The following is a 26496-nucleotide window of genomic DNA, read 5'->3' as shown; positions in this document are numbered from 1 at the left end:
GTTCTTTCTTCCATAGCAGCAAGCTTTTTCTAACAAGCTTTCTTTAGTGCAAATACTGTAGGCTTATATTACAGTAAAATAACAAAACAACAACAGAAAACACCACCAGAAATGCTTCAGGGCAGGGCTACTCCTCAATTTTCAAAGCTATACAAAGATTTTTGAGCTCGTGGTCCTGCCTGGAGAGGCCTATTTAGAAGCCTTTCCAATGGGACCATTTCACCAATACTTAAAAAAAGTGAGAGACAGATAGAGAGAGAGAAGAAGAAGATGCTCAGAAAGGTCATTCAATCCCCCTGTAGAGCTATAGGAGTCTTGTACAACTTCTTTGCCTCTAGGATCTGATAGCAGACTTTACGCCACATCATTGACATATCTCAAATACAGATGCACAAAGCTTATGCTTTTCCACTATATACCAAAATACCATATATACATCTCTCACTGCAGAAAAGACACCCTGATACCTATTCTTTATACAGAGGCGAATAGTTTCTTCCTTGACATCAAGTAACCACAAACTAAAATAAATGGAATAAACTTTTAATCATACAGAGAAAATAATTTTTGAGGAACAGGGCAGGATCTTTCGTTGTATTTTCTTACAATGTAAGAATTTCTTGGTGACCACTGTTCCCAGAGGAATGACAATCCATCTTTAAAAACAGAACCTTTTTTATACAGTTTATACAACACATGTCACAAATCATTTTAAAAACAAAAGAGCATCATTAGCCTAAATTTTTTTAAAAATGAGAAAAGAGAGGGAGAGAGGAACCGAGTATTTTAATGCTGTTTCTCATCAGGCTTGGTACAACACAAAGATGTAAACATTTTAAATAAATAATAAAATAAATGTCAATTTCTTCTCCCCCTCCCCTTCCCATCCCCTGCTCAAAATTTAACCCAGCCTTTCCTGAACACATCAGCATTGGAAAATGAAAGCCCTCTGTTGGTGTATGGCCAGAACACTTAGAAGCATGAGAAGATATCAAATTAGTAGTGGGACGACTGAGTTTTCTTTTTAAAAGCTGCAGGAGGCACACTTGGAAATGTACACACAGACACACGCACATACACACACACACACGCACATACACACACGCACACACACACACACACACACCCCCAACCTGTCAATAAATAGTGAGATGCTGGCTTTTAAGATGAATGCCAAGAAGACTCACAAGCAGAAAGTAGCAAGACCCCTTTACTTTAGTTTTAAAAAGAAAATTACACACATCACATACCCTATTGGTCCACAAATTCTATAAGGACTCAGGTTACCCCTCCAACCATCTGAGGAGTGCAAAGGAGCACATCACGAGGGAGAGGGAAAAGAAGTTTGGAGGTGGGAAGATACTGTTGGGGATGGGTCTTTGAGAGCAAACCTCGGACTGAAGGCAATTTTGTCTCAGATCTTTGAAGAAAGACCTTCTCATCTCACCTCCAAGTGTTCTTGTTTACGCATTACGTGGGGGCCTTGAGTAAGGGATACCCTCATCCCTCCGTCTCATCCGAAAGAGGGTATATTTATAAAAGTGCCTAACACAGTGCCTGGAGCACAGTAGGTGCTTATGCCTTTCCTGCTTCAAGGGGCCATGTGATATCTGATCAGGAAGGAGACCAACCGGAAAGGTAAATGGTAGGATTACAGAAGCACTGTTGGTCCATCAAGGGAAGGGGAGAAAGGTTTCAATGCTTATAGCATTGAGCCCTCCCTTAGACTCAGAGCCAAGCGGGAGCAGAGAAGAGACTCTTTTCCCCAAAGCCGGAGAAAAGGAAGCAGTAGCCTCGGATGGCTCTTGGCTGAGATGCTTGCGTGACTGGCCATAGTGGACACACCTGGCCTTTCTCACAGGGAGAACAATGATTTCTTTCTGAAAACTTCCCCCGTGAGTTTTCTGCTTACAGCTGGCTCCGGCAATGGCCTAAGCTTCACCTGGGATCTCCTCTCTTTTCCTGTGTCAGCAGCTGTCCCCGTCCACTCAGCCAGGAAGAGGACTGATCCCAGAGAGGCCAGCCAGGTGGCCAAAAGGACCGTGTGGTTCACACTAGCCTGTCAAGGAGTGCCTGCCCCGTGCCGTCCCAGAGCTGCCTGCAGCCCAACTGGAGTCCGCACCAGCTGCCTCATGGCTGGGGACACAGGGGAGGCACAGCAGTTCCCAGCCCAAGCACAAAGGCACCCCCACCGCAGCTGTTCCTGTAGCTGGAGCCATGGAGGAGAAAGCAGCAGGCCTGATGTCTGGTGATTCTGGAACAGTGGTGTGTGTGCCTGAACTCAGAGAACAAGCCAGAAGTAAAGCAGGACATGCTCACGAGTTAGGGGGTGAATATTCAGCCTTCCCCAAATAACCTCTGGCTTTGGGGAAACCAAACCTCCTCCTAGAACAAAGCCAGAGGGTCCTGAATGGGACAGCTTAGAGGGCTCTGAAGTCCTACGGGGAGGTGGGGTTTTTGCCTTCTGCTGATCCCAAAGCCAGCACAGCCTGCGATCTGAACGAAAGCCAAACTCTGTCTCAGGAATGTCCAGCCTGGCCCCAAGTCACGGACTGTGGCCTGCCTCGGGATCAGTGCTTGCAAAGTGGGGCACAGAGGGACTTTTAGAAATAAAACACCAAAGCAGCTTCATTTAAGAAATATATATATATATATATATATGCAAAAAGAAGCAAATAGCTCCCAATTGGCCACAAATACCACTTGAGATGATTAAGCCTTTCAGAGCTGAGCACACCACAGTTTTCTTTGCCCACCTCCTGCTGTTCCTGGCTGACTTCTATTTCTTCGATTAATCTGAAGCCAGAAACTCAATTGCCCAGTCTAATAAGGAGTGCCCCTCCCAGAACCTCTGGGAAACCGGGAGGGCAGCCTCATAGCCAAGGAATGTGGGAAATAACATTTTAAAAGTATTTTTGGACAAAATCCTTTTTCTTTTAATCTCCTCTCTCCGCATGGCCTAGCCGTTCACACGTCACTTCCAGTCAGAGCGGGCTGGGTATTTTAAGCATCTGGCTGCTCCATTCTGAACGCTCCCTTCTAGTGCACGGAGGGGGGATGGGCAGTAAATAAGGACCAGAGCTCAAGGCCTGGGTGTATGTGTGTGTGTGTTGGGGGGCAAGTGAGCTAACACATTACAGCTCACTCTCTCGCTCTCTCTCCCAAGTCTAACTTTAAAATTTAACCCCCACTGGGTTTGATTTAAATAATATCTATATAATTTTAAATTATCATACAATGATCTCTAGAGCTGAATCACAACAGCAGGGTCCCCGCCACAGCGCCAGCCCAGCAGAGGCCAATCCCAGAAGATGAGCCAGAGCAATGGCTTCGGGAGAAAAAGGCTCAGAGGGGTGGGCAGCAGGGAGCACGCTGAGCTGTGCTCTTGCAGGAGGCCAGGAGGACCCCCCCACCCCACTCCCCGCCCCATAGGAGGGGGCACCTCTCCTGCAGTGGGAAGCAACACATCTATTTCTGATTTCAGCAGCCTCCCAGGAATGGCAGGTAAGCCCCAAGCCTTAGCAACAGCTCCGGGCCAGCGGTTCACAGCTGGCGGGCTGGACCCTAGGAGCACTCTGGGGGAAGGAGTAAGAGAAAGCACTCCGTCAGGTAGCAGGTGACCAGAGAAGGTAGAAAAGGCCCAGCAGCTCACTCACTGAGAGGCAAATCCCACTCTGCCTCCCTCTTTCCTCCCTTACCTTTCCATCCACAGCAAAAGTGCCTTTGAGGCTTGGGGAGGGGCCACCTGGCAGTCATCTGGGGAGGGGCCAGGCCCACGCTCATTAAACCTCTGTGGGTGGCGTCACCCTGAGAGCCAGGCTGGGGGAGGGCAGAGCCAGTAGGGAGTTGGAGTGATGTGTGGTTCCTAGGGAGGGACGCCTCCCTGGTCTAGAGAGAAGGGTCCAAGGGCAGGATGGCGAGGCAGTAATTACAGATGTCCTGCTCAAGACACCAGCTAAAAGGAAGCTGGCTAGGACACCTGTGTGGCTCGTTGGCACTATTCCTGGCCTGATCATTAGGCATTTGGCAAACCCAACCTGTGCCCCGGCTGTCTCACTCACACCCTGTCTTCTGGCCAAGCCGCTCCTCCAAAGAGTTGTCTCCGAGGATGGGGAGGAAGTGTCCTCCGAGCCGCCCAGTGATGGCAGCATCTCCTTGAGAGCTCAGGGAGCCCTGCTGGTGGTCCTGGAGATGGCGGTGGACCGGGGAGTGTCAAGGGAGGGATTGTATTGCACATTGACTGTCCCCTTCCGGACAAGTCAGCCCCAGCAGAAGTCAGTCACCTGCTGCCCATCTCCAGAAATGAAGAGCTTTAATATTCAGACCACCCAGATGAAATGTCATGGCAAATTTGATAAAAACCAAGAGGAAGTGAAATTGACACTGGGGGGAGGAAGGGGCGAATAGAGGGAAGGTGAAACCAAAAGGCACTGAGCATGCTGGGTGGGGCGGGGAAGGACACCATCACTCCAGAGACGTAGCGTAACAAAGGGACAGGAACGGTCCACACCAACTGCAGGGCTCTTCAGAAGCCAGAGAGATGCCCGAGTCCACCAAACCAAGTTCTCCAAGGCGTTTCAAGAAACAGGATTTGCTTTGCAAGATGAACGAGGAAGGAGGTCCCATGACTTCTACGAGATCGCTGAAGTCCTCCAGCACCTCATGGCCAAATCCCACCTGGGTCTCCCCAGAGCCGGGAAGCTCTCTGGCAGGGTCCCCCTCTTGCCCTCACGGCCCTGGAGCACTTGAAGGTGCTGGTCCCTGGGAAGGAGGCAGTGACGAGGACCCCCCTGGGAGCTGGGTTACAGGGCCAGCAGAGTGGGGGAGTTCAAGGAGTCTGATGACTGGTCCCCACTGCTACTGCTTCTGCGATGAGCCTTGGAGCAGGACTCGGAGGGTGACGCAGGCGACTCCTGCTCCAGGACGCTGGGGTAGGTGAAGACGAGGTTCGACGTGCCCGGAGTGATGGCCGGCGTGGAGGTCACCACAATGGGGGTGTGCAGGGGCTCCTCCCCGTAGAAGCCCCCAGCAATGCTGATGGGCTTGATGACAGAGCGCTGGGCCTTGTCTAGCCCGGCCGATGAGGATGAGGGGCTGTCCTCTTCCAGAGGCTCCTGTTTCACCACCACAGCGCCCACTGCACCGCCCCCACCACGCAGGGGCTGCAGCCCAGAGGCAGGGGGCGATCGGCGCTCCTCGGGGCTGATCTTGCACACAGGCCCATGGGCCACCAGCATGAACTCCAGCTTCTCCTTCTCCTTCTGCAGCTCGGCGATCTCTTTCTGCAGGCCTGACTTCTCCTCCTCCAGCTCCTCTGTCTCCTGCAGAGGGAAGAGAGGTGTGTGAGGAGCTGCTGGGGGCGGCAGGTTCCAATCCAGGTGAGAAAGGGAAACCCAGAGCTGTGAAAGCAGCCAGCTCATGCCCCTGGCCACAGACCCCACCACTTCTGAAACACCTGCGGGCTCAGATGCCTTTTATGTCCAAAGCTCCAGATTGAGAAAGGAGGAAAGTCGGCTTGGAGGAAGGATGAAACCAAAATTAGCCGGCATGGTGGAGGGCTTCCTTGGCGCCTGACAAGGCGAGCAATCCTCCAGAAGATTTCTAAAGCAGGTGTTCTCCATCAACTCATTTTGCAGATAAGGAAACGGAGGTTCAGAGAGGTTTAGTAATTTGCCCAATGTCACAGAGCAAGCAGGTAGGGTAGACCAGACTTGACCCCAATGTATCCATTCCAGGGTCCCTATGCTACCATGCCCTGCGGCCTTAGTGCCAGGACTGCCCCCAGCTACCCCTGGGGGGGTTACAGTGAGGTCTGGAGGGGACGGGAGCACAGCGTGCAGTCCCCCCCTCCCCCCACCGCTTCAGCTCCATCCAGCCTGCCTGCGGCTGCACCAACACCAGCCTCACAGCTGCGCACACAAGCCGAGGACGGCGCTGGGCTGGCAGGAAGTCCTCCGGCAGTCCCGGCTACATTGGCACTGCCCCACTTCCCTTTTTTGCTCTAATTTCTGCAGCATGTGATTCAGGACTCACAGAACCCTTGGAGAACAGTCCATTCAGTCCCCGCGCTTTAACAGATGAGGAACCCGACAGCCCGAGCAGGCTGAGGACGGCAGGGTCCCCCGGCAGGGAGCTCGGGCCCCCTCCTCTGACACAAAGCCAGAGAGAAGCAGCAAAAGCATGCAGAGGGAGCTGGTGTGAAAGACGAGAAGGTGTGGGTCACGGGCCTCCTCCCCACTTTTCCCCTAACAGAGTCCTGTTTGAAAATGAGATGATACGGGCCAGAGCTTCGCGAAGCAGAGAACAGCATATTCCACAGTGAAAAAAAGTTTCCATCTGTCTCAAGGGTCTGACAAACGTCATGAGCTTATGAGAGGTTTCCTGTGGAGGATGTGGCTCAGGGGCCTGGGCGGTGGGGGCGGGGGCGCTGGGGGAGTAGGGTGTGAGGCTTCTGGGGGAGGGAGGGGAGGAAAGCAGGGGGCCAGAGAGGAGGGGCTCTTCTGGGGCTAGTGGTGGGGAGCACCCAGGGTAGACCCAGAGGACCTGGCCCCTTAGAAGGTTAGTGGTGGGGAGGACTCCACTGGGGGAGGCTACCCAGGGAGCACTGATCACTACGGGATCTCTTCACCTAGTGACGGCGAGCTCCCGCTTGTCCTCCCCATGCACACGCACACCTGCACCGGACGTTCCTGCAGCCTACAGGGAATTCACACGTACGCGTTCAGTCCCCAGGAGTGAGAGCTCCAGGACAGACAAAGGGAAGTTGGAGCAGGTGGGTGGTACCAGGAGCACTAAATAAAGTCATGGGATGAGCAAGGTACTTTGTGATTTCCAAAGCCGCCCCCTGGCCAGTCACGGTAAGGACCGCCGACAGTGTCCCTCGTCCGCTCACTTTGAAAACATTCCACCTGGGGGAGTCAGTCCTGGCTTTAGGCTTCCTCCACGAACCCTTCAGCCCATCCCGTGGGGCTAGGCTCTGGAGGGAGTTACGTGATGTTGGTCAGGTCAGGCTTTTGAGAGGAAGGGCAGGGCCACGGCCCCCAGGTGTGGGCAATTAGGCAGCAGGGGAGAGTGACTCACAAGGGCAGAGTGAGCTACCAAGGGGACAGCTTCAGGCTCACAGCAGAGGTGGGGAATCCTGCCCGTGAAGGATATGAGAAAACCCCAAGATAGTACAACTCAGCTGGCATGTGACCATCTCCACGCGACCCAGAGAGCTTCAAAACCCCTGCAGAGGGGAAAGAGCCCAGCCGGCAGGTCACCCCCTGCCCAAACTAGCTCACTTCAGCTAGCCCGGGCCACTCCTGCTGGGGGTAGGCACGGGGGCGGCCAGAACCTTGGGCAACAGCCCTGGAGGGGGCAGGTCCGGGCCTGCGCTGGCTCCCTCTGCCATCCCTCACTCAAGGGCCCCAGAAGGTTCAAGAGCAGGGATCGCTCAGGTGCGGAATGAGAAAGGGGGCTAGGCCCCAGCAGGCTGTTCGGGTTCCTCTCTGGGCCCAGGCTGGTGACAAAGGCCAGCTCCCTCCCTCCCTCTCTCTTCTTCAGTCAGGGTGATGCTAACCCTACGTGCTCAAAGGAAGGACTGATTTTTCTGTCTGCACTGACTCATCTATAGGCCACTAGCGGACAAGAAGAGGGTGGGAGGCCAGGAGCCCCGGGGCTCTTGCTCTTGCCCACCCGGAAGTGCTCCCACCCCACGCAGAGCTCCTCACCGCCTGCAGCTTCTCCGTCAGCTCCCGGCGGCGGTTTCGGCACTTGGCTGCGGCCAGCTTGTTCCTCTCCCTCCGGATTCGACGTTTCTCCTCCTCTTCAGGGGATAGCTAGAGACCAAGGTCAAGGATCATGATTAGGTCTGGGTACATGATTCACCAGCTTTGTTTCCTCACTGTATTTTAAGAAACGCTTCTGTGTGCCACGATGCTTCAGTGTCCAACTCTTGGTTTTGGCTCAGGTCATGATCTCGGGGTCATGAGACCGAGCCCCATATCAGGCTCCATGCTCAGCATGGAGTCCACTTGGGATTCTCTCTCCCTCTAGAGCCCTCTGCCCCTCCCACTCATGTTTGCTCGCTCGCTCTCTTTCTCTCTCTTAAATAAATCTTTAAAAAAAGAAAAGAAGGAAAGAAGGAAAAAAGGAAGGAAGGAAGGAAAGAAGGAAAGAAGGAAAGCAAGCCTTCTGGGACTGGGTGTGCAAGGAGGGAGAAAGGCGAGAGGAGCGTGGCTGGGCTTGGCAGTCCCAGAATCTGTGGCTCATTGCTGCGGCCACGAGGGAGGGCACGGAGAGCTGAACCCACCCTGGAAGGTGACATCCCATGTGTGAGGGGAGACCAGGGCAGCAATGTGTCAGGGACTCATCAGCCTAGGCAAGATGGTAGCATTTGTCATGTCAGCCCTGATTCCGTGCCAAGGCCAGAGAGAAGAGGCTGGGCCCACTTCCCCAGAGTCCCCTCATACCAGCCAGGCCTGGCCCCACCCACTTAAACAGCTTCTTCTGAACCCTGGCTAATTACTCCTCCCCACCACTCTGCCAGCTCTGCAAGCCTCATTATCCCCATTTGGTTAAGCAGCTCGGCCCAGAGTAAGAACCACCCTGGGGGGAATGTACTATTGCCAGGGGATAGGCCGAGGATGCCACCCCACTCCCAACTCCCTCTCCCAGCCCCAGAGGGTCAGCTGCTCACCATTCAATCTGGAGGACTCACTAGCATGCCTGGCACGATGCTAGGCCGGACAGGACAGGCAAAAGGAGAAGGAACCCTCAGGCACACTAAATCCTGCTGCCCACCACATCCATTCATTCAACTGAGAAACTTCTTCTAGGTGCCAGACATGGCTTGAGGAGTTCGAGATTTATCAGAGAACTGAAACCATTCAACCTGGAGGACTCACTAGCATGCCTGGCACGATGCTAGACCGGACAGGACAGGCAAAAGAAGGAACCCTCAGGCACACTAAATCCTGCTGCCCACCACATCCATTCATTCAACTGAGAAACTTCTTCTAGGTGCCAGACATGGCTTGAGGAGTTCGAGATTTATCAGAGAACTGAATGAACAAAAATCCCCCCTCAGAGCTTACAATCTAGCTCCTTTCAATGAGGCTGGTTAGGGGCCCGTGACTCATGCGCCAGGGCAAGAACTCTACTCCGGGACACAGGGCTGACGCTCTGTTTACATGTAGCCCTTCCTGTGACCCCAGTGCCCCCTAGCAGCCAGAGGTGACACGAGGAGATGGCCATGGGCCAAGGCAGAAAGTAATTCCAAACGAAAGGCCATCCCATGCTGTTCTCAGACGATGGCATCCCTACTACCAAGCACAGTCCTGGGGGCTTAGAAGATTCTATGGGGAATAAGATCTGGATCCCACCTTTAAGGGGCAACACGGGAAAAAAGCCAAAGCCACTTTTGGAGGAGGTGAGAAAAGCTGCCCCACTGCGAGATTCGGCCTCCACTGCCAGCCACCCCACGAGGGAGGGAGTCACATCCCCTGCTGGGCCCGGGTCAGAATCCCCGGGGCTCCCCACAGCCCTGCAGGTCTGTTGCTGTGACGTCCAAAACAGCAAAGCAGGGCACAGCCATCGGAGAGGACAATCCCATCCCTGTCTACACTGAGGAAACCCCGTGGCCCCAACCAAGGTGCCAGAGTCCCACCATCAAATTCTCCAAACGTTGGCATGGAAACATGCCCATCAACTGCTCAGATGTAAAGTCTCTTGGAGGCCTCAGGCCCCCTGAGCACAGAGAAGCTCATCACGCCTTTTCAACTTTCAAATCCACCCTGCACCCCCCAGTAGTCAAGGTGTGTGGCCCACAGGGAGGCAGGAAGCCTGGCAGGCTATAGGGAGACCTACCGGCCTCCTGGTACCTCCGGTCCCTGTCTCCCAGGGCTTCGGCGGAGCTGTGTTCCCACCGAGGCAGACGCAGGCCTCCTTCCCTCCCGGGACTTCCTCCCCATGCTCCTTCACTGCCTCTGAGACCCCACCTCACTGGGACTAAGAACCAGGCCCAGCTCCCCTCTCCCACCAGCTCCACCCTCACTGTGTCTCGTGCCCCCTGCAGCAGCCTCCAGGTGGGGCACACAGAGCCCGTCCAGCTGGTGACACCCCGGTCAGCCCCCACGCCCCCTGCCAAAGGCCTGCTCTTACACTTTGTCCTGGCTCCACCTCTGTCCTCCAGCCCCGTCTTCAGTCCCAGCCTCTGGAATCCTCCGCCTCCCCTGGAGAACTCCCCCTCCTGAGCGGTCTAAGGCAGACTGGGAGCAGCGCACAGATATGGCAACTGTGTGTGGCCTTGGACAAATCACTGAACCTTCTGAGCCTCGGATTTCCCATTTAGAGTATGGGATTATTAGGACCTCCCCTGCCTTCCAAAAAGTTTCTGTGATGATCAGATGAGATGCAGTGTGAGAGCGCTTTCTAACCTAGAAAGTGCCAGAAGGAAGAAGATGTCGTTCAGAGGTCTCCTCGCTGATGCTTTTCCGGAGCCCTGCAAGCGTCCAGATGAACTGGAGGTCCAGAGTCCACAAACTTGGGTACCTTGCTCTGTGGGGATTGGCTGCCCAGCTGAGGTCACGAGGCCACTTGGCGGAGGCCCTGAATACGTGCTGCTCCTGAACCTGTCTCGACCTGAGCCCGACAGTTACCAAGAGAGCCTGCGGAGCCCGCTGCATTCAGGGTCCACTCGTCAAAGGGCTACCAGGGCTCCCTTTGAGGCCCAGACAAGCCCCTCATTCCTCATGGACGAGAGGCAGAAAAGACGCAGAGCCGGTGGCAGCCCATTTCAGCCTTCCCTCCCCTTTGGGGGCTTCCGGACAACGTCTGGCCTCCCGATTAGCCTAGAAGTCTCTCTCCCCTCTCTGTAAGACATGGGGCAGCTTGTGGGAGCTGTCGGCATCGGAAGTGTTCAGGGGTGGTGACACCAACACGGTTACAACTTGAGTGTGTCAGCACCACCGTGGACCCACCCACAAGCCACACACCCTCGGCTCCCCGCCTCCTCAGTCGCCACCACTGGCCTCAGAGGGAGCCTCTGGGCGGGCTCTGAGGAGGGCCGTGGGGCAGCATGCTGGCTCTGGGGAACAGGCTCCGCTCCCTGGGGGAGGTCTGGAAGGCGGAAGTAAGCTTCAGAGGAAGACCCTTGGGCTAGGAACGTGAAGAGCCAAGGTTCGAGGATGCTACTGCCCAGGCTTCCTCCAAGCTGCTGGATGATTGTCTGAATTCCTAACTGACGTGGGATAAAATGCTCCTGGCTCTCTCCCTCCCTCTCAGAAAAGGAAGGAAATTCTCCAGACAGATTGTCTTCAGGCACGCCTAGGTGGTGTGGTGGGAAAACCACAGGGCTGAAGGTCAGACGAGGTAGATTCCAGTCCCAGCTCTGCCACTAACTCACGGTGTCACCCGAGATGGGCCCTTCTCCTTTCTGGACCTCTGTTTCCTCATCTGTGAAATGGGTACAGAGGGGAAACTGGAAAAGCTGGTGTCCAAAGTCCCTTTCAGATACAAGCTTCTAAATCTGGTGTGAGCTGGGCCCAGAAAAGAACGGAGAGCGTTCAGCACGTCTTGCTTTTTGTCCTGCTAGCGCAAGAGTCCCTCACTTAGAGGTCACTTACATAAGGGCAGGGGGAGCCAGCTCATCAGTGACTATAAAGCTTGACCCGTTGGGCTCCTGAAGGAAGCATATTTAATAAAGGACAGTATGGTCACTGTTACTGCAATGTTTACAACTACAGTTTTGGAAAGCAACAGCGAGGGGGTATCAGCCACTTGCCCCAGCAACAAAAGCCCAACAACTGCCAGCAGCAACTATTATGGTGTTCATTACTCTCCACGTCGCCCTGCGCTGAGTTCTGCCATTAATGGAACAAACCAGCGTGTAGGGGATACAAGGCCCAGCTGTATCCTCAGAGGAACAGAGATCTATGCATGCTCCCAGGTCCTCAGAGGAGGGACCCTTGTAATTCTGAGTATCCCAGGGACTGTCAGCACTGGATCCATGATTATCCACAGGGGACCCTGTGTGCCAGGTCCTTGTATCGGAACACTGTGGCCCAGGATCCCAGAGCACGAGTGGACGGTGCTGGAAATGGGAAGGAGTGACTTCCCAGGCTAATATTTCATTTGAAAAAGGGACCCCGCCGCTGAAGTATGACCCCTTCCTTGGACCCATGGTGGCATGCTTTGTAGAAAGAGTACTACACAGAGTCCAGGGAACTGGGTTCTAGTCCAGACTTCCCCACTCTCTTGCCAAGTGGCCCCAGATGGGTTTGTCTAGCCTTGGTTGTACCATCTGCAAAGGCGGACATATGGGGCTCTTTGAAGGCTCATCCCCTCTTTCTATGCGTGATTCCGATTTCTCTTTTGGGAATCAGGGGGCCCATGACTATCCTGGCTCACTACTGATAGAGAGGACACGCCTTTGAGTACTGGTAGAGGGTGTCTAGAGAGCAGCGGCCCACACTTGCTCGTGTCCCTCCCTGCCAGGCAGACTCCTTCTCAAAGCTGAGCCTGTGGAGGGCAAATAAAGCCGATGTCTGACCTGTCGCCCACCACACGCAGTCAGCAAAGGCAGCTGAGCAGACTCCAAAGACCCCAGAGTCACTATGCTTCTAGAACAGGCATTCCAGGTACTTGAAATGGGCTCCTGCTTCCAGCCGGAGGCCTGGGACACCGAGGACGAAAGGCAAGTACTGTGGGCCTGGAGGGTGACCCTTCAGGCCTGCTGAGCGTTTCCCCTGCACCAGATACCAGAAGACAATGAAGGGCTAATCCCAAAGAGCTCCCGGCCAGGGTTTCGCTGGCTGCTTATCCGGCGGCCCCTCTGCCATGGATCAGGGAAGGACACCGCTGCAGGCGGGTCCTAACAGTCCTTCCCATCTGCTGACACCAAACCATACACAGTGTTTCCCACACGTGGTCTCATCTGCGCAGTAATAAGTCCTGTCTGGCAGGTACCATTATCCCCATTTTGCACAGAGGAAGCCGGGACTCAGGGATCCTGAGGGACATGAGCAAGATGACTGAGGCAGGCCCGACTCTCAGGCCTCCTGCTCTGCTTCCCATGAGGGGGGGGTCAGGTGCCCCTGGTCCCGAGCTCCCTCTTCTCCTCCATGCTCCCAGAACACCGACTCAGCTCCCCAGCAGACCACGGAAAAACGCTCGGTGTGACAAGGCCCTGAAAGGTAGCCACGTGGCTCCTTTCCGCTGATCTGGGCCATACCTGCTCATCTCTCCTCCTGCGGCCCACGGTGGTACCAATGGTCTTGATCACGCCGGGTCTTGGGAGCGCCATGTGCCCAGGGACAGAGGCCAGGCCCGGCAGGGGGCTGTAGGGGTGCGAACGGGGGTAGGGATTGGACATGGAGGTGATCACCGTGGGCTGCACCATCCACTGTAGGTCCTGGCTGGTCGTGATGGCGTTGATGGTAGGGATGAAGGCGCTGCCTGAGCCAGGCATATCTACCCGAAATTTCTGAAATGAGGAGAAAAATCGTATTGAGCCAATAAGTAAGAGGACGAGCAGAGCCAGGAGGGAAAGCAGAGTCAGTGCTTGGCGCGGTGGTGGGCAAGGTCAGAGCCCTGGGTGGGCTTCCCTGGACATCCAAGATCAGGGGATCTTAACTCTTCCTGAGGCCCCATGTCAGATCTATTCCCCTGAGGCTCGTGAGGATGTGCTCATACTGCAAGTGACTTTGAAGACAGATGTGGTCCCTAGGTGCTCACACTCAGCAGGCCCTCCCTGCGGTCTTCGGGGCTATGCCCACATCTGCAGGGCAGCCCTCCCCTCAGTCTCACGAGCCTCTGGGTCACCTGCCAATTAGAGCCCAGGGTATTGGGGCTCGGGGCCCCTTGAGGAGATTTGCAACATCTTTGGGGCAACAAAGACCACCAGGAAGCTTATCGTGCCTGCTTTGTTACTTTCCAAATAGGTCGCAGGATGGGGCTGTGACGCGATCCAGGGCGAGGCCAGGTCCATGAAAAGGTGCCCTCCAACTCATGAGACTGGAAAGTGGTAGCCAGACTTCCCTTGTCCTCCTCCTGGCCCTCAGCCGCCATCTTGCTTGGAGCAGACACACTGTATCTCTCTCTACCTACCTACATATCTATCTGTGTTCATAGATGTGTCTGTGGGACACTTTAGTACTGCTAGCTCAGAGTTTTCTCCCTGTCTCTTAATTATGCCCAGACCGTGTTGCAGAACTCTCCGGAACATACTGCAGGAAGCATTCTATTTAAAATATAAGATGATGACAGAGTACAAACACTAAAATGGGTCATGCTCCTCAGCAGTTGCTCTTGGCCTTTCTTCAGGGCCAGCTACTAGAAAGTGACAGGAGAGAGAAGGCAGGGACCTCCCTGCCCCCACGCCCCCCTGGCTTCCAGCTTTTCAGGGGGAAATCTCATCCTCAGGTGATTCCTGTTTCCACACAAAGGTTCTGCAAATCCTTTCTTCCCTAACCTGGTGGGTGACATGATGAAAATAATAATGTCACTTGCTGAGCACTTACTAAATGACAGTCACCGTGGTAGCGTCTGACCTCAATTATCTGATTAATTCTTCCTCTGAGGTAAGAACTACCATTATCTCCATTTTAGAGGCAGAAATTTAGGTGTAGAGAGATTGAGTAACTAATCCAAGGCCACCCTGCTCCTAAGCAGGGGGCGGGAGGCTGGGGGCGGGTGGCTGGGGCCGGGGAGGCGGGAAGGGGGGGTGGTGTCAGGATTCAAATGCAGTTCGGCCTGACAAAGAGGACAGGGCTTTCAGACATGGTGCTACGCGAGCTTCTGTGTGTTGCTTTTTCCTTCCTGGAAATCCAGACCCAGATGCTGGTGCCCACCCCTACTGCCCTCAGAGCATCAGCTCATCCCTGCCAAGAGTCCCTACAGACCGTCCCTCTCCCCCAGGAGGCCCCATAGTTCTGACCCCAGATGAAATCCTGCTATCATTGGCATGGGGACTATAGCATCGCCCCTCTTTTGGCCTGGTCAGACCAACCAGGAGTAGAAGTATTAGCCGCAAACCAGCTGTCACCACCCTTGTCTCTGTTCCTGGTGAGGGACAACACCTGGGTTCCTGTTGTGTAAATAAAGTGGAGCTTAGAGCACCTCACTGTAACTGAGGGAGCTGGGGCCCCTTCCTTGCTCAATCCCCTGCCAGCTGCCTGACCCCAGCCTAGGTGGAGGGATGTCCCTGCCTCACTTCCCAGACTGCCCTGGGGCCCCAGGTCAAGGGCGTCCAGTGAAGAAAGCACAACCCAGCACAAGGGATTCTGGGATTCCACGAGGAGAGCTGCCAGTGTGAGGAATCCTGGGATTCTGTGAAGTTACCCGTGCAATGGATTCTGAAATTCTACGAGAAGAGCTGCCCAGTACAAAGGATTCTGAGTCATCTTGGAAGGCAAAGACAACTCGGTGTTTTATCAGGAGCTGACTGAGCTGGGTGTGTGTGTGTGTGTGTGTGTGTGTGTGTGTGTGTGTGTAGGAAGGATGCAGTGAACAAGGAAGAATCCAAGTGGGAAACGATCTTCAAAGAGGAAACGTGAACAACTGAGCTAGACCTTGAAGGGGCAGAGTACTGAAAGCACAGGAGTGTGGTTGAGTGTGCAGAAGCATGAAGGCCCAGACAGCCACGTTTCTCTTGGGCTGCTGGATGGGAGCGGGGGAGGAGCAGGAGGCCTGGATTTGAGGCCTTTGCAGAACCACGGAGGACTGTTTCCCATCTGTGAGGGAGAATCTGAACACCAAACTCATCGCACTGTCATGAGGATTAAAAAAGTAGCTACTTCTAATCACTGGCTATAGAAACACACCGGTGGTTCTCAACCGTGGCTGCCCATTAGAATATTCCGAGGAGCCTTTTCAAAACACCAACATTGGAGCCAGCCTCCATTAGAGTTCTAAAATAACATGTCTGGGGTGGGGTTCTGATAAGGTATTTAAAAAAAAAAAAATGCCCGAGGAGATTCTAAGTGCAGCCAGGGTTGAGAAACACCGCGCCCAACAAATGGACGGCGGCACTGTCCTCACACCACCAACCGCCACGGCCGCCATGATGGTGCCTCCTCACTGCGTTTATGCACTCTGCTTGGGGCGGCTCCAGGAAACACCGCCAGCTTCCCACTCCTGGGAAGCACCCAACATTTTTATTCCATTTCTCTCCCCACGTCAGGTTCTGGGTCTGAAGAACAGCTGAGGCATCCAGCGTGAGGGCTGAACGTGACCCTTCACCTCTGTGAGGGAACTGTCAGCTTTTCTTTCAGGAAAGCCTCCAAGAAATTCACTCCTCATTTCAACAAACACAAGAGCTCTGTCTGAGCCTAGGGGAAGCAAGCAGGAAACCTGAAAGCACCGCTGGGAGGCTAAGATCCCTTGGGAATAAAGTAGCTGACTCACAGCCCCCCTGGGGGCCCTTGGGGCCCTCGATCTGGGTCTCCAGGACGTGCTCCCCGGCCTTCGGCCAGATTCCTTGCAGCAATGGCTTGGTCTAGACAAAACAAGACAGCAGTAAAAACAAGGCACTAGGTAATGACTGCCTCTAAGTGCAAGTACAACTTGCTTCGGAGGGAGGTAAAGCCATCTGGAAAACAATGTCCCATCCCCAGAGGGGACTGGGGCTGCTATCAAGAAGGCTTTTGTCTCCCCCAGGAGCCTGAGACGCTCACACAAGTGTCAAGGAGATCTGGCAGATGTGACTCCCCTCCAAAGGTATTCTTCAGAAAGCTACCCCGGAGTAGGAGAGAAGAGGTGAGGTGAGCATTTTGTGGTCCCAGGAGTCAGCCGGGCACTCTTCTGCGCCAACAGACCCAGGAGTCAGTCAAATATCATGCTGGGAGTAGTCATGGTTCTCTAGGGGAGGGTTAATACTAAACAGAAACCAAGATAGGGTTTCTGGGCTGCGGGCATGAGGGCCATGTGAGCCCTGCCACAGCACCAGGTGTGTGCTGAGAGGGGGGATAGAGGAGGCAAGCCTGGACCTCACTTGAGTCCCTGGGGCTCTCCAGTCCCTTTGGAAGCTCCTCCTCCGGGGACAGGATGGAAGATGCCCGATGGCTGGGTGGCATGCCAGCCTGGCCAAGCCTCCAAATGCTTTATTTGACTGTGTCATCCTGTTGACTTCTGGGTGGGCAAGAATGCCTATAAAAGGACAAACTGGCCCCCACCGACCTCCTAGAGCACAGTGTGACAAACTTTGGCTGTAAAAGGCCAGATAGTAAATATTTTAGGCTTTGTGGGTCACGCGGTCTCTGTCGCAACGATTCAACTCGGCCGCGGACGGTGCGTAAACAAACAGGTGCGCCTCTGCTCCATGAACCTTATTTACACAAATACCTGGGCTGTGCTTTGGTGACCCCCCCCTTCTAGAGAACCATTCCCTCTCCTAATGCTCAGGGTGGGGAGAAAGAATAAAGAGAGGAAACATGAAAGAAAAAAAAAAGAGAGAGAGAACTCTTCCTGTAACTCAGGGAGTCTCACTCACCAGCTTGAATCTCCAGACCAAGAAGCTGAAGTTCAAGCCCTTACGAGCTTTGCTGTGGGTTTGTGGGCATCATAAAGACCCCTCTTTATCCTGAAGCACCCTTATTTAAGGGGCCGTGGGGCTGCTCAGTCCTGCTCCCATAGTCAATAAGGAAGACAGCTCAGAACACAGCTGCAAGTCACCCAGCTTCATCAGGTCAGAGGTCCCTTCAGTCTAGCATTTTATGATTTGGAAAAATGACCTTCCTGAACTTGACAGCTGGGCCTTGGATTCAGAAATGAGGGTCACAACCATAGTCTTTGCAGAAGGGTCTAGGAAGTAGGGTTTGGGTTCTCATTTTCTACAGACATGGATGGGGCAGGGCTTGGCCCAGAAATTCCTAAGCTGGGCAGAAATAGCATTTGAGCTGCACTGAGGGTCAGTGTTCTCGGCCCATCCACTCAGCCAGGCATTCCTGTATCACACTGATTGTCGACTGGGTCCCCAAGCACTCAAGCCATGTACCCCATGAATACCTGTGACCTGTCTCGCCAGGCAGGCAGGTATGACTATGCATGTCTGGAAAGGGACTGGCTTCTTTCTCTTAAGAACCCCCCCTTTAAATTAAAAAAAAAAAAAAGATTTTATTTATTTAATTTGAGAGCAAGAGCAGACAAGCAGGGGGAGTGGTAGGCAGAGGGGGAGGGAGAAGCAGGCTCCCCAGTAAACAGAGAGCCTGATGTAGGGCTCAATCCCAGGACTCTGAGATCATGACCTGAGCTGAAGGCAGATGCTTAACTGACTGAGCCACCCAGGCACCCCAAGAACCCCTTTTTAAAAAAATCACAGCATGGGAAAAGAAAAGTTCCAAAATCTCTAGAGACTGACTCAGGGGAAGAGGCGAAAGGACAATTGCTGCTTCCAACACCCCAGAACACCCTGAATGATTGATTCCAATGTTCTCATTTCTATTAAACTGGGGATGTTCTCCAAAGCCTTCCATATGGAATTCAACCAGTCTTCACAGAGTCTGCACTGGATTATCACTTTGACCTTTCCTATCTGAAGAACGCCACTTGTGTCACAATGGAAATGGTTGCTAATAACTCATGATTCCGCCAGATTTTACAGTACATGAACACTCTCTCAGGTGACCGGCCTCCTGCCAGCTTCCTCTCTTTCCCAGTTTCGCTTGAAAGAACCACACTCTCCTCTTCGTCCTCACTGCCAAGGTGAAGCAAAGCAAGGAAGAAAAAAAGAACAAGGGACAGGAGAAAGTGGCCAGTATGGAGTTACACCCAGCTTCCCCAGTCTCTTTCTTCCCAGGGCCCCTCCAGCCAGAAACCCCACTCCAAAGCATGGCGGGGGCAGGGGTGGAATTCCCACTATGCTGTGTACCCCTTTTGCACTCAGTGGAACGGCATGGCATCTGATCCTCCCTTTAACCACAGCATGGTGAGCACGGCCAAGTCACCGCCAGTGAGAGACGGTGCTGGGCAAGAGAACGCCTAGCTTCCCTCTCTGGCCCAGTGAGTTGGAGAGGGATAGAGTTACCAAGCGGGCTTTGGAACAGATCTATTCGCCTCAATCAAGGCAACTGCCGTCATGTTGAAATGTTGTGGCCGTCAAAAGAGACCGCATGCAACATGCATGAGACATGTCCATAAAGTAATGATGCTATTTTTTTCTCCCTCTCTCAACAAATAGAGAACAAAGCTAGCTTCCTGAATTCTCAAAACCAGTACCTTGCTTTCTGTTTAAGAGAGGAAAAGAGAGGAAAAGAAAAATCTAAAGTATGGATGGTAACAGGGCCTACTTTGGGGTAGGTGCCTGGTCTTGATGACTGCTCTCCTGGGCAGACTCTGGAGATGGGGACCAAGACGACTCGGGGGTCACACTGTACTTTGGACCCAGCTGTATCACCCATACCTTCTATGTCAGACTTGATTCCTTCTATGGCACATCCTTCGACAGCTTCCAAATATCAAAATCCAGCCTCAAAGGACACAGATGTGTGAGCAGGGAGGGTTTTTGAAAGATTTTGCTGAAGGTGATTCCAAAAGAGGGGTGTTGCCAAACGTGTCTGACTAAGAGCAACGGCAGTCAAAGTAGTTGGTCTCCTCCGGGAATAATTAGGAAGGGCACCACAGCGACTTGGATGTGGAAGTTCGGGTGTGTTTGCATTAGGATAGAAACGAAGAGGGGCGCCTGGGGGGCTCAGTCGGTTAAGGGCTTAAGCGACTGCCTTCTGCACAGGTCAGGATCCCAGGGTCCTGGGATCCAGCCCCACAGGGCTCCGTGCCCAGTGGGGAGCCTGCTTCTCCCTGTCCCTCAGCCCTTCCCCCCACCGATCGTGTTCTCTCTCTCAAATAAATTTAAAAAAAAAACAAAATAAACAAAAAAGAGGCTCCTGACACTCACCTTGAACGATAAGGCAGGCAGAAATAAAGCAATGGAAATGCACTCGGGTTTCGAGAGGAAAATTCAGCCTCCGCTCAGACAATACATGACTGCTACTTCACCCTGTTCACTTTGATGCAAAAGTGACACTGACTTCCACCATCGAGAGTCAGGAGAACAGACAAATTCCTGGGATAACATGTCCTTTGATCCTAACCTACAACATCTACGAGATCAAAGACAAAAACCCGGGGGGGGGCACCAAACCCTTAATATACACCTCCCACCTTCCCACCAGTTCAGAAGCCCCCCTCCCCAAACAATCCTCAGTGTCCTAATACAAGCACAGCAAGAAAACAAGCCTTGGGAATTTGAAATCCTAGCACCGCAAGAACAGACAAACATCAAAATAGGGAAAGAAAAAAAGCACTCCTTTTTCAACCAGGTTTTATTTAGAACAAATTTTTTTTTTCCAAAACTGCATTTCAAAGTCAGGCAGTTCCTAGCGAACTGCTGTTACATATACGGCATTTATTTGTCCCGAATTAAAAAGAAAAAAATCCTAAGAATTCCGAAAACTCACCAAGTTAACACTGTCTGGGGCTGGAAAAATACCTTCCCCAGACAGTTCTTCTAAGAATGCCCCGTAGGGGGCACTAGAGAGGTGTGATTGGGACTGACTTGGGAATCACAGTCATTTCTGGTAAAAAGTTCTTTGATGTGAGGAATGTCCCAGCCTGGTACAGTTGGCAAAAGTTCACTCCGGGGAATTTTGTGTGTGTGTGTGTGTGTGTGTGTGTGTGTGTGCGCGCACGCGCGTGTGCGTGTCTGTCTGTCTGTCTCTTGGGAAAGGGCGGTTGCCGAAGAAGAGAGCTAGTCTGGTATTCCTTGATTCCAGAAAGGAACTGTCCCTCAGTTTATTTTCACAAGTTATCTGAGGAATAGACAAATGGCAGCCTTGGAAAAGTTCTGGGTCTTGTTTTTGTTTTGTTTTTTCATTAAAAGGGGGCCCAGCTGATGAAAACAAGTTATGAAATGACCTGTGTTTGTGTAACTGGCTGATTGCGTAAGGCTCAGGCCCTGAAACCGTAATAGTTGGGCAGCCAGGCAGGGCATATATCTGGGAGGTGTTTTCCTAGGAAAGTTAGAAGAGAGAGAAAACAACAACAATAAACAGAAAAGGCCAGGAGGGGGAGGTGTGTGCAAGGATTACTGACAAAACAAAATCACCAATGACCAACCTTTGAGATTATAACTATAACTGGAACAGGAAATATTTTTCATGCTTGGAGTTCCTGCCATATACGAGAAGAGTGGTTTTAACAAAGAGTTATCTGCCCCCCACCCCTCCAAAGCCCCTGGAACTCGTGGCCGTGTGTTAAAATCAAGCTTTATTAAGCTAGAGAGAATAAAGTTCTGGGTTGAGTGAACAGCAACAAGCTTATCAGGCATATCAGACCCCACAAACAAACAGATGGGGGGAGGGAATAATATTTACTGGCCCAAGGGAAAACCAGAGAACCTTCTTTTCTTATACCGACCGGTCCATGGAGACGCCACAAAGCTGGACAACCCAGCACTAAATGCCAGGAAAGCCTCCCCGTAAAGGAAGCTGAGAGAAATAAAGTGATTACAAGTTGTATCTGGTATGTAATAAAGTTACCTTGAGCCCAAGATCGGGTGGGGTCCTAGCGCAGACTTGTGAAATAACAAAAGCCTCTCAAGTCGGTCCCAAGGACCACAGAACAGCTTTGCTCCAAGCTGGATAGATGATGGAAAAATCCCCCCCTCCCCCCTCCCCCAGGAGTGGACAGTCTGAGAAACTTGTCCAAAGCCGCATTACATTGCCAATCCCTCTGGTTTGAAAGGCACCTCACTCAAGCTGCCGGGCCAAACAGGCGAATACGCGAGAAGCCCGAGCAGTAGTTCTTATTAATTGCAAAATCCTCATGTGTTACAGCATGCTAGGAATTAGCCCACAGCTGCTTTTTGCTTCGGTAATGAGGCCCCATTACACCCTGCTGGACTGAGTTCTCTTCCTTCTTCCTAGCACTGGTTTCCTGTCTGATTTTCTTCCAAAACAGGGAATTGCCTCCGCTCACATCCTGGGCTCAAAGCCCTAGTGACACAGATTATTCAATCGGGGCACTGATGTCCGGTCTGACTTCCCATTCAGGCCCCAGGGTCTGAGCAAAGCCAGGCGGCAAGATTGTCATATTACTGTGATCACTGCCATGAAAAAACGGCAGCAAAAGGGACAGACGAAATCTCAAAAGATCCCTTTTGGATTCAGGGAGGAGGAGGGGGACGTTTTGGCAGCTTGTTGAATTGGAGGGTAAGGGAATGGGTATAAATGACTCCGACCGGTTGCCTCATGATATTTGGATTCAATTAAATCCACCAACAGGACTGGAAAGCAAAAAAAAAATCACTTTTTGAACCAGATTTAAAACTCATCACCTTGGTGCTCATTATTAAGGGTACACTGAATGCACCCTTAATGCACCCATGAGGTTCTCTACAGTGGGTGCTTATGGGGGCACCAGGAGAGACACAGAAAAGCCATTTTGGGGACTCATCAAGGATGGGGAATCCCTTGAAACAAGGTATCCCTCTTCAGATCCCAAAGAGAGCCGTTTTTCCATTTTCTTTTCTGGCAGGATCCACCCCTCCTGGGGAAGCCCACCCCAGCCTCTCCTGGCTGGCTGGCTTCTAGAGGCCAAGGCCACTGCCTTACCGGGGCAACTCTTGCTGCAGCCAACTTGGCCAGAGACTCCGCAGATCCTGACCGAGATGGGCTTCAGGTTGTAATGGCCTTGTTTGTTAAGCCAGCTCCCTCTGAAGTCTGGGGGTTGGGGGGTGGCTGCTGCACAGGACAGACACCCCACCAGTACCTTTCTGGTATTTATAGACACAGATCGCATGCACAATCCTTCCAGTGCAAACCAGTCCGGCTGCTTTAGAAACAAGTTGTTTTTCCACTTCCAGAACCACCCAGGAACCTAAGCAAGGTCCCTTCCCCCCCAGCCCCCCACTTCTCTCTGCAGCCGTCCTTGCCCCAGGTACCCCTCCCCAGACCCTCAAGGGCCCCTTCTGGTGGCAGTACAAGCTCCTTCTCTAACAGGAGATGGATGGGCACAGGGCACAAAGGCGCAGGCCCCGAGCCCATCAAGGCTGACCTCCTCCTTCCTGACCTTCGCACCCTATTCCCAGAGCGACAACCCTCGCCCTCACTCTGGATTACTTGAAGGAGCCCAACCATGTTTCCGAATCCCTAACCTCTTTCAGAAATTACGACTGATGGAGAGCAGGGGAAGAGAGAGGGCTCTCTCACAGGAACAGAGTCCTTGGATGTCGGGAGGGGCCGGTGGGTGCAAAGATTTTTTTGCCCACCACGGAGAAGTGAAGGGGGGGAGGAGGGAGGGATTTCTGGGAGAGGAGTTAACAGGCTCCTGAGAAGGGAGGCTGCAATTCCAGGAGCTTGTCTGGGTAAGATGTAGTGTGAGGAAAAGGGTTTGACGGCTCTTCAAGCCCACTCCCCGCTCCAAGTTAAAAAAAAAAAAAAGTGGTGGTGGTGGGGGAAAGAAGGATGGGCAGGACAACACGAAAATCCGAAACTTGCAGTGGTGACCCCGAAGGAATTTTCTCGCCAAGCCAAAAATGGGAAAAGAAAGCAAAAGAGGCAGTGGCGACGAGAGGAGGGCAGGGGTCCGCCCGCGCCGCCAGGTGCACCCGGGACCCGCACCTACCTGCTGGCCGCCGCCGCTGGTGTAGGACTCGGCGTGCGCAGGAGAGCCGCTGCTGCCCCGGGACGAGGTGTCAAAGTTCCCGGGATAATCCTGGTACATGATCCGCGGTGGGGGCCCGAGAGGAAACAGGGTGTTTTTCTTCCCCCGCCCTCGCCGCGGCCGCGCACCGGCTGCTGCGCGCTCGCTCCCTGCCGGCCGCGCCTCGGGCTCTAGTCTTCGCTCCCGGGCTTCTCCCCGACGGTGGCGGGTTCGGACGGGAGGCGGCGACAGCCCGGGAACCGTGCCTCCCGAGCGCCTCGCGCTGCACTTCTTCCCTGCTCTCCGAGCGCCGCGGGACCCGCGGGCCACCCAGTCCCTCCCTCTAAAAGTCCGCGCGTCCCTGGGTCCCTCCCCTGCGCGCGCCCTCCCGCTCCCGCGCGCAGCCGGAGCCCAGCCGGGACAGCCGGCCCGATCAAAAACTGTAAATTAAAAAAAGAACAAGAGCCTGGCGGATCACGCCTGCCAGGTCCGGGGGGCCCCCGATTTCAGACAGGGCAAAAAAAAAAAAAAAAAGCAAAGCGAAAAGAAAGGCTGCCCGCCGGGAGAAACTTCTATTTCCTCCTTTTAGAAAAGGAGCTGAGAATAAACTTCCTGTGGCCGACTCGCCGCCGGAGTTTCGGAGCGGCTCGGACACTTGCGGGGAGAAGGCAGCCTGCGCCCGGCCCGCGGGCTTCCAGCTGAGCCGGTGCTGGGAGGGACGCGGCCCCGCTGCCCGTGCCGCCGCTGCGGCGCCCGACTGCACCCCTTCCCCGGCGCCCGCTCCCGGACGGGCCGCCTCGCCCGGCCGCGCCTCTCTCCCTCTCTCCCCGGCCCGCCGAGCGCCGCTCACTTGCTCGTCGCTTCGCTCGGAGCCCCTGCGCTCTGCCCGAGATGAGTCACTACAATGGCACGAGTTCAACTCCACACTCTTTATTCTCCAGCCCCTGTACCATGTGGATTCACTCACGTCAACCCCAGACTCCACCTTGCAAGGGAGGAGCGCGCGGGGAGGCGGGGGGAGGAGGAGGAGGAGGAGGAAGAGGCGCCGGAGGAGGCGGGCGCAGCGCTCCCCTCGGTGCCCCGGCTCCCGGCCTCGCTGATGCCAGCCGCACACCCCGCGCGGGGAAGAAAGGCGGTGGCTGGGCAGGAGCGGACGGCCGGTGCGGCTCGGGGGCGCCGAGGCGGCCCTGGCCCTGGCCCTTCCCCACCCCCGCGCACCCCCGAGCCCAGCGCCCTTGGTCTGTTCCATTGGCGCACGTTGCCAAAGATGGTCATTTGCGTTAGAGGACGCGAGTGCGGGTTCCCTCGCTTTCGGGTGACGTGGAGGGAGAGGGATTCCCTCGCCGGCTCCCGAGCGCGCCGCGGCCTCCCCCCTCCACCGCCCTGGGAAGGGGCGCGGGGCGGGGCCCCCGAGTGCGGCCGCGCGGGTCTCGGCGCCGGGTTTTACAAAATAATCACAGCCTGAAGAGCGAGACGGGCGGTTCAGTGCGGCGCCACCGCGAGGCCGGGAGCCGGGCGCGCAAAGCAGCTCTCAGGGAGGGTGCGGCCAAGCGCGGTCGTCGGCGCCCTCCGCGGCGCCGCACGGTGCAGCGGGCGCCCTGGGCGCGTAGGGTACCCGCGCCGCCCTGCGGCCGGCCCTTGGCGGGGCGCGGCGCCGCCGGGCGGGGCCGACCTGCCTATTTTTCCCTGCGTGGCTGGCTGCCCACTGCTCCCCCCCCCCCCACACACACACCCCGAACACACACACACTTTTTTCCCGGCCCTACAATTAATTTGTTAGGAGTAGCCCTGAAGAAGAAATTAACCAGTCAAGACAGTCCGGCCTCCCTCTGTACGGGACAATTCGGACGCATCTAATAGTAACCGGGCGTTAGAAGCTAGCTCGACTGTTAAGAATTAAAAAAAAATAAAAGAGCGAGGGAGGGAGGGAGGCCCGAGGAGAGGGTGTGCCCCAACGTTGTCTTCAGCTGTTTTGGAGGGAAGTTCAGCGAGCAAAGAGTCTGGACTCCTGGGTCTTCCCGCCTCGCCTGGTGGGGCGGGGCGAGGTGCGGGTTAAAGAGCACAGACCTCGGAGTACGAACGCCAGGCTGTGCTATTTATGAGCTGTGAGATTTTGGGCGAGTCCCTTAACCATTCTGGGCTTCGGTTTCTTCCTATAAAATGAAGGGGTTGGGAAAGATGACCCTCTAGGGCCCTTGCCAGCTCTGGAACTTCAGTTCTTCTGCAGAGACAATCCGGAGGAGCACTGTACTAGGAGTCAAGGAACTTGGGTTCTGGTCCAGACATTGTTTTAGTCTCGGTTTACCCAGCCCTTAAGTGGCGCCGTCTGTACCCCCACAGGGTTCTTGTGAAGACTGTGAACACTGTGAAGCGCTGTGCTTTCTAACACGTCACAGATCCGGTCCTCAGTTTCCTTATCTGTAAAGTGGGGGAGTTGCTAGGAAAGAAAAATAGAGCCGGGAACTCAAAGCTTTCCCGGGGCTCTATATAAAGCGCTGGCGTTTCCGGGACGGCTGGCGGCATCTGGCCGCCCCAATGGCCCCAAGATACGGTAATCCCAAACAATACTCGGGGTCATTGTTTACAGCTATAAAACACATTCTGTCCCGAGCTCCATCCCCAAGGACGCGCGCAGCGAGGCGAGGCTGGCCAGACTCCTCGCACCTCCGCCCGCCGCCCTCCGGGCAGAGTCCCCAACTCCGCTGGCCCGGGAGAGGTATGCGGCCGGCGGATGTGCACACCGGTCGCGGGCACTGGGGGGGTTTTTGTTTTGTTTGTTGTTATTGTCGTTTCATCCCTGAGTCCTGCCTGCCTGCGTGTTTACGCGCCTCTGCCAGCAGGACTGAGTAAATGCAGTTCTTTGACGCAAAACCGATCAAC

General features: G+C 54.2%; 1 protein-coding gene across 1 annotated transcript; it reads right to left on the bottom strand.

The window, feature by feature from the left end:
• Positions 1-527: 527 nt before the first annotated feature.
• FOSL2 (FOS like 2, AP-1 transcription factor subunit) lies at positions 528-24311 on the bottom strand. Its single transcript, XM_040623045.1, has 4 exons — positions 23599-24311; positions 13214-13465; positions 7713-7820; positions 528-5321 (listed from the first exon to the last, which is right to left on the bottom strand). The coding sequence occupies exons 1-4, from the start codon at positions 23695-23697 to the stop codon at positions 4803-4805; spliced, it is 978 nt and encodes a 325-aa protein (XP_040478979.1). The 5' UTR covers positions 23698-24311; the 3' UTR covers positions 528-4802.
• Between the last annotated feature and the right edge of the window lie 2185 nt (positions 24312-26496).

The sequence above is a fragment of the Ursus maritimus genome, unplaced genomic scaffold (genome assembly GCF_017311325.1).
Source record: "Ursus maritimus isolate PB19 unplaced genomic scaffold, ASM1731132v1 scaffold_6, whole genome shotgun sequence".
NCBI lineage: Eukaryota > Metazoa > Chordata > Mammalia > Carnivora > Ursidae > Ursus > Ursus maritimus.
Note: the sequence above shows the minus strand (reverse complement) of the source record. Positions and strands in the feature narration are given on the sequence as shown.

Bases quoted from the DNA above. Each gene is read 5' to 3' on its own strand.
- FOSL2 (XM_040623045.1), bottom strand. From the start codon at position 23,697: ATGTACCAGGATTATCCCGGGAACTTTGACACCTCGTCCCGGGGCAGC. The intron at 7,821-13,213 runs GTATGGCCCAGA...CTTGGTCTCTAG, and splicing joins GCAGGAGGAGAGATGAGCAG to CTATCCCCTGAAGAGGAGGA. The intron at 5,322-7,712 runs GTGAGGAGCTCT...TTCCCTCTGCAG, and splicing joins TGACGGAGAAGCTGCAGGCG to GAGACAGAGGAGCTGGAGGA.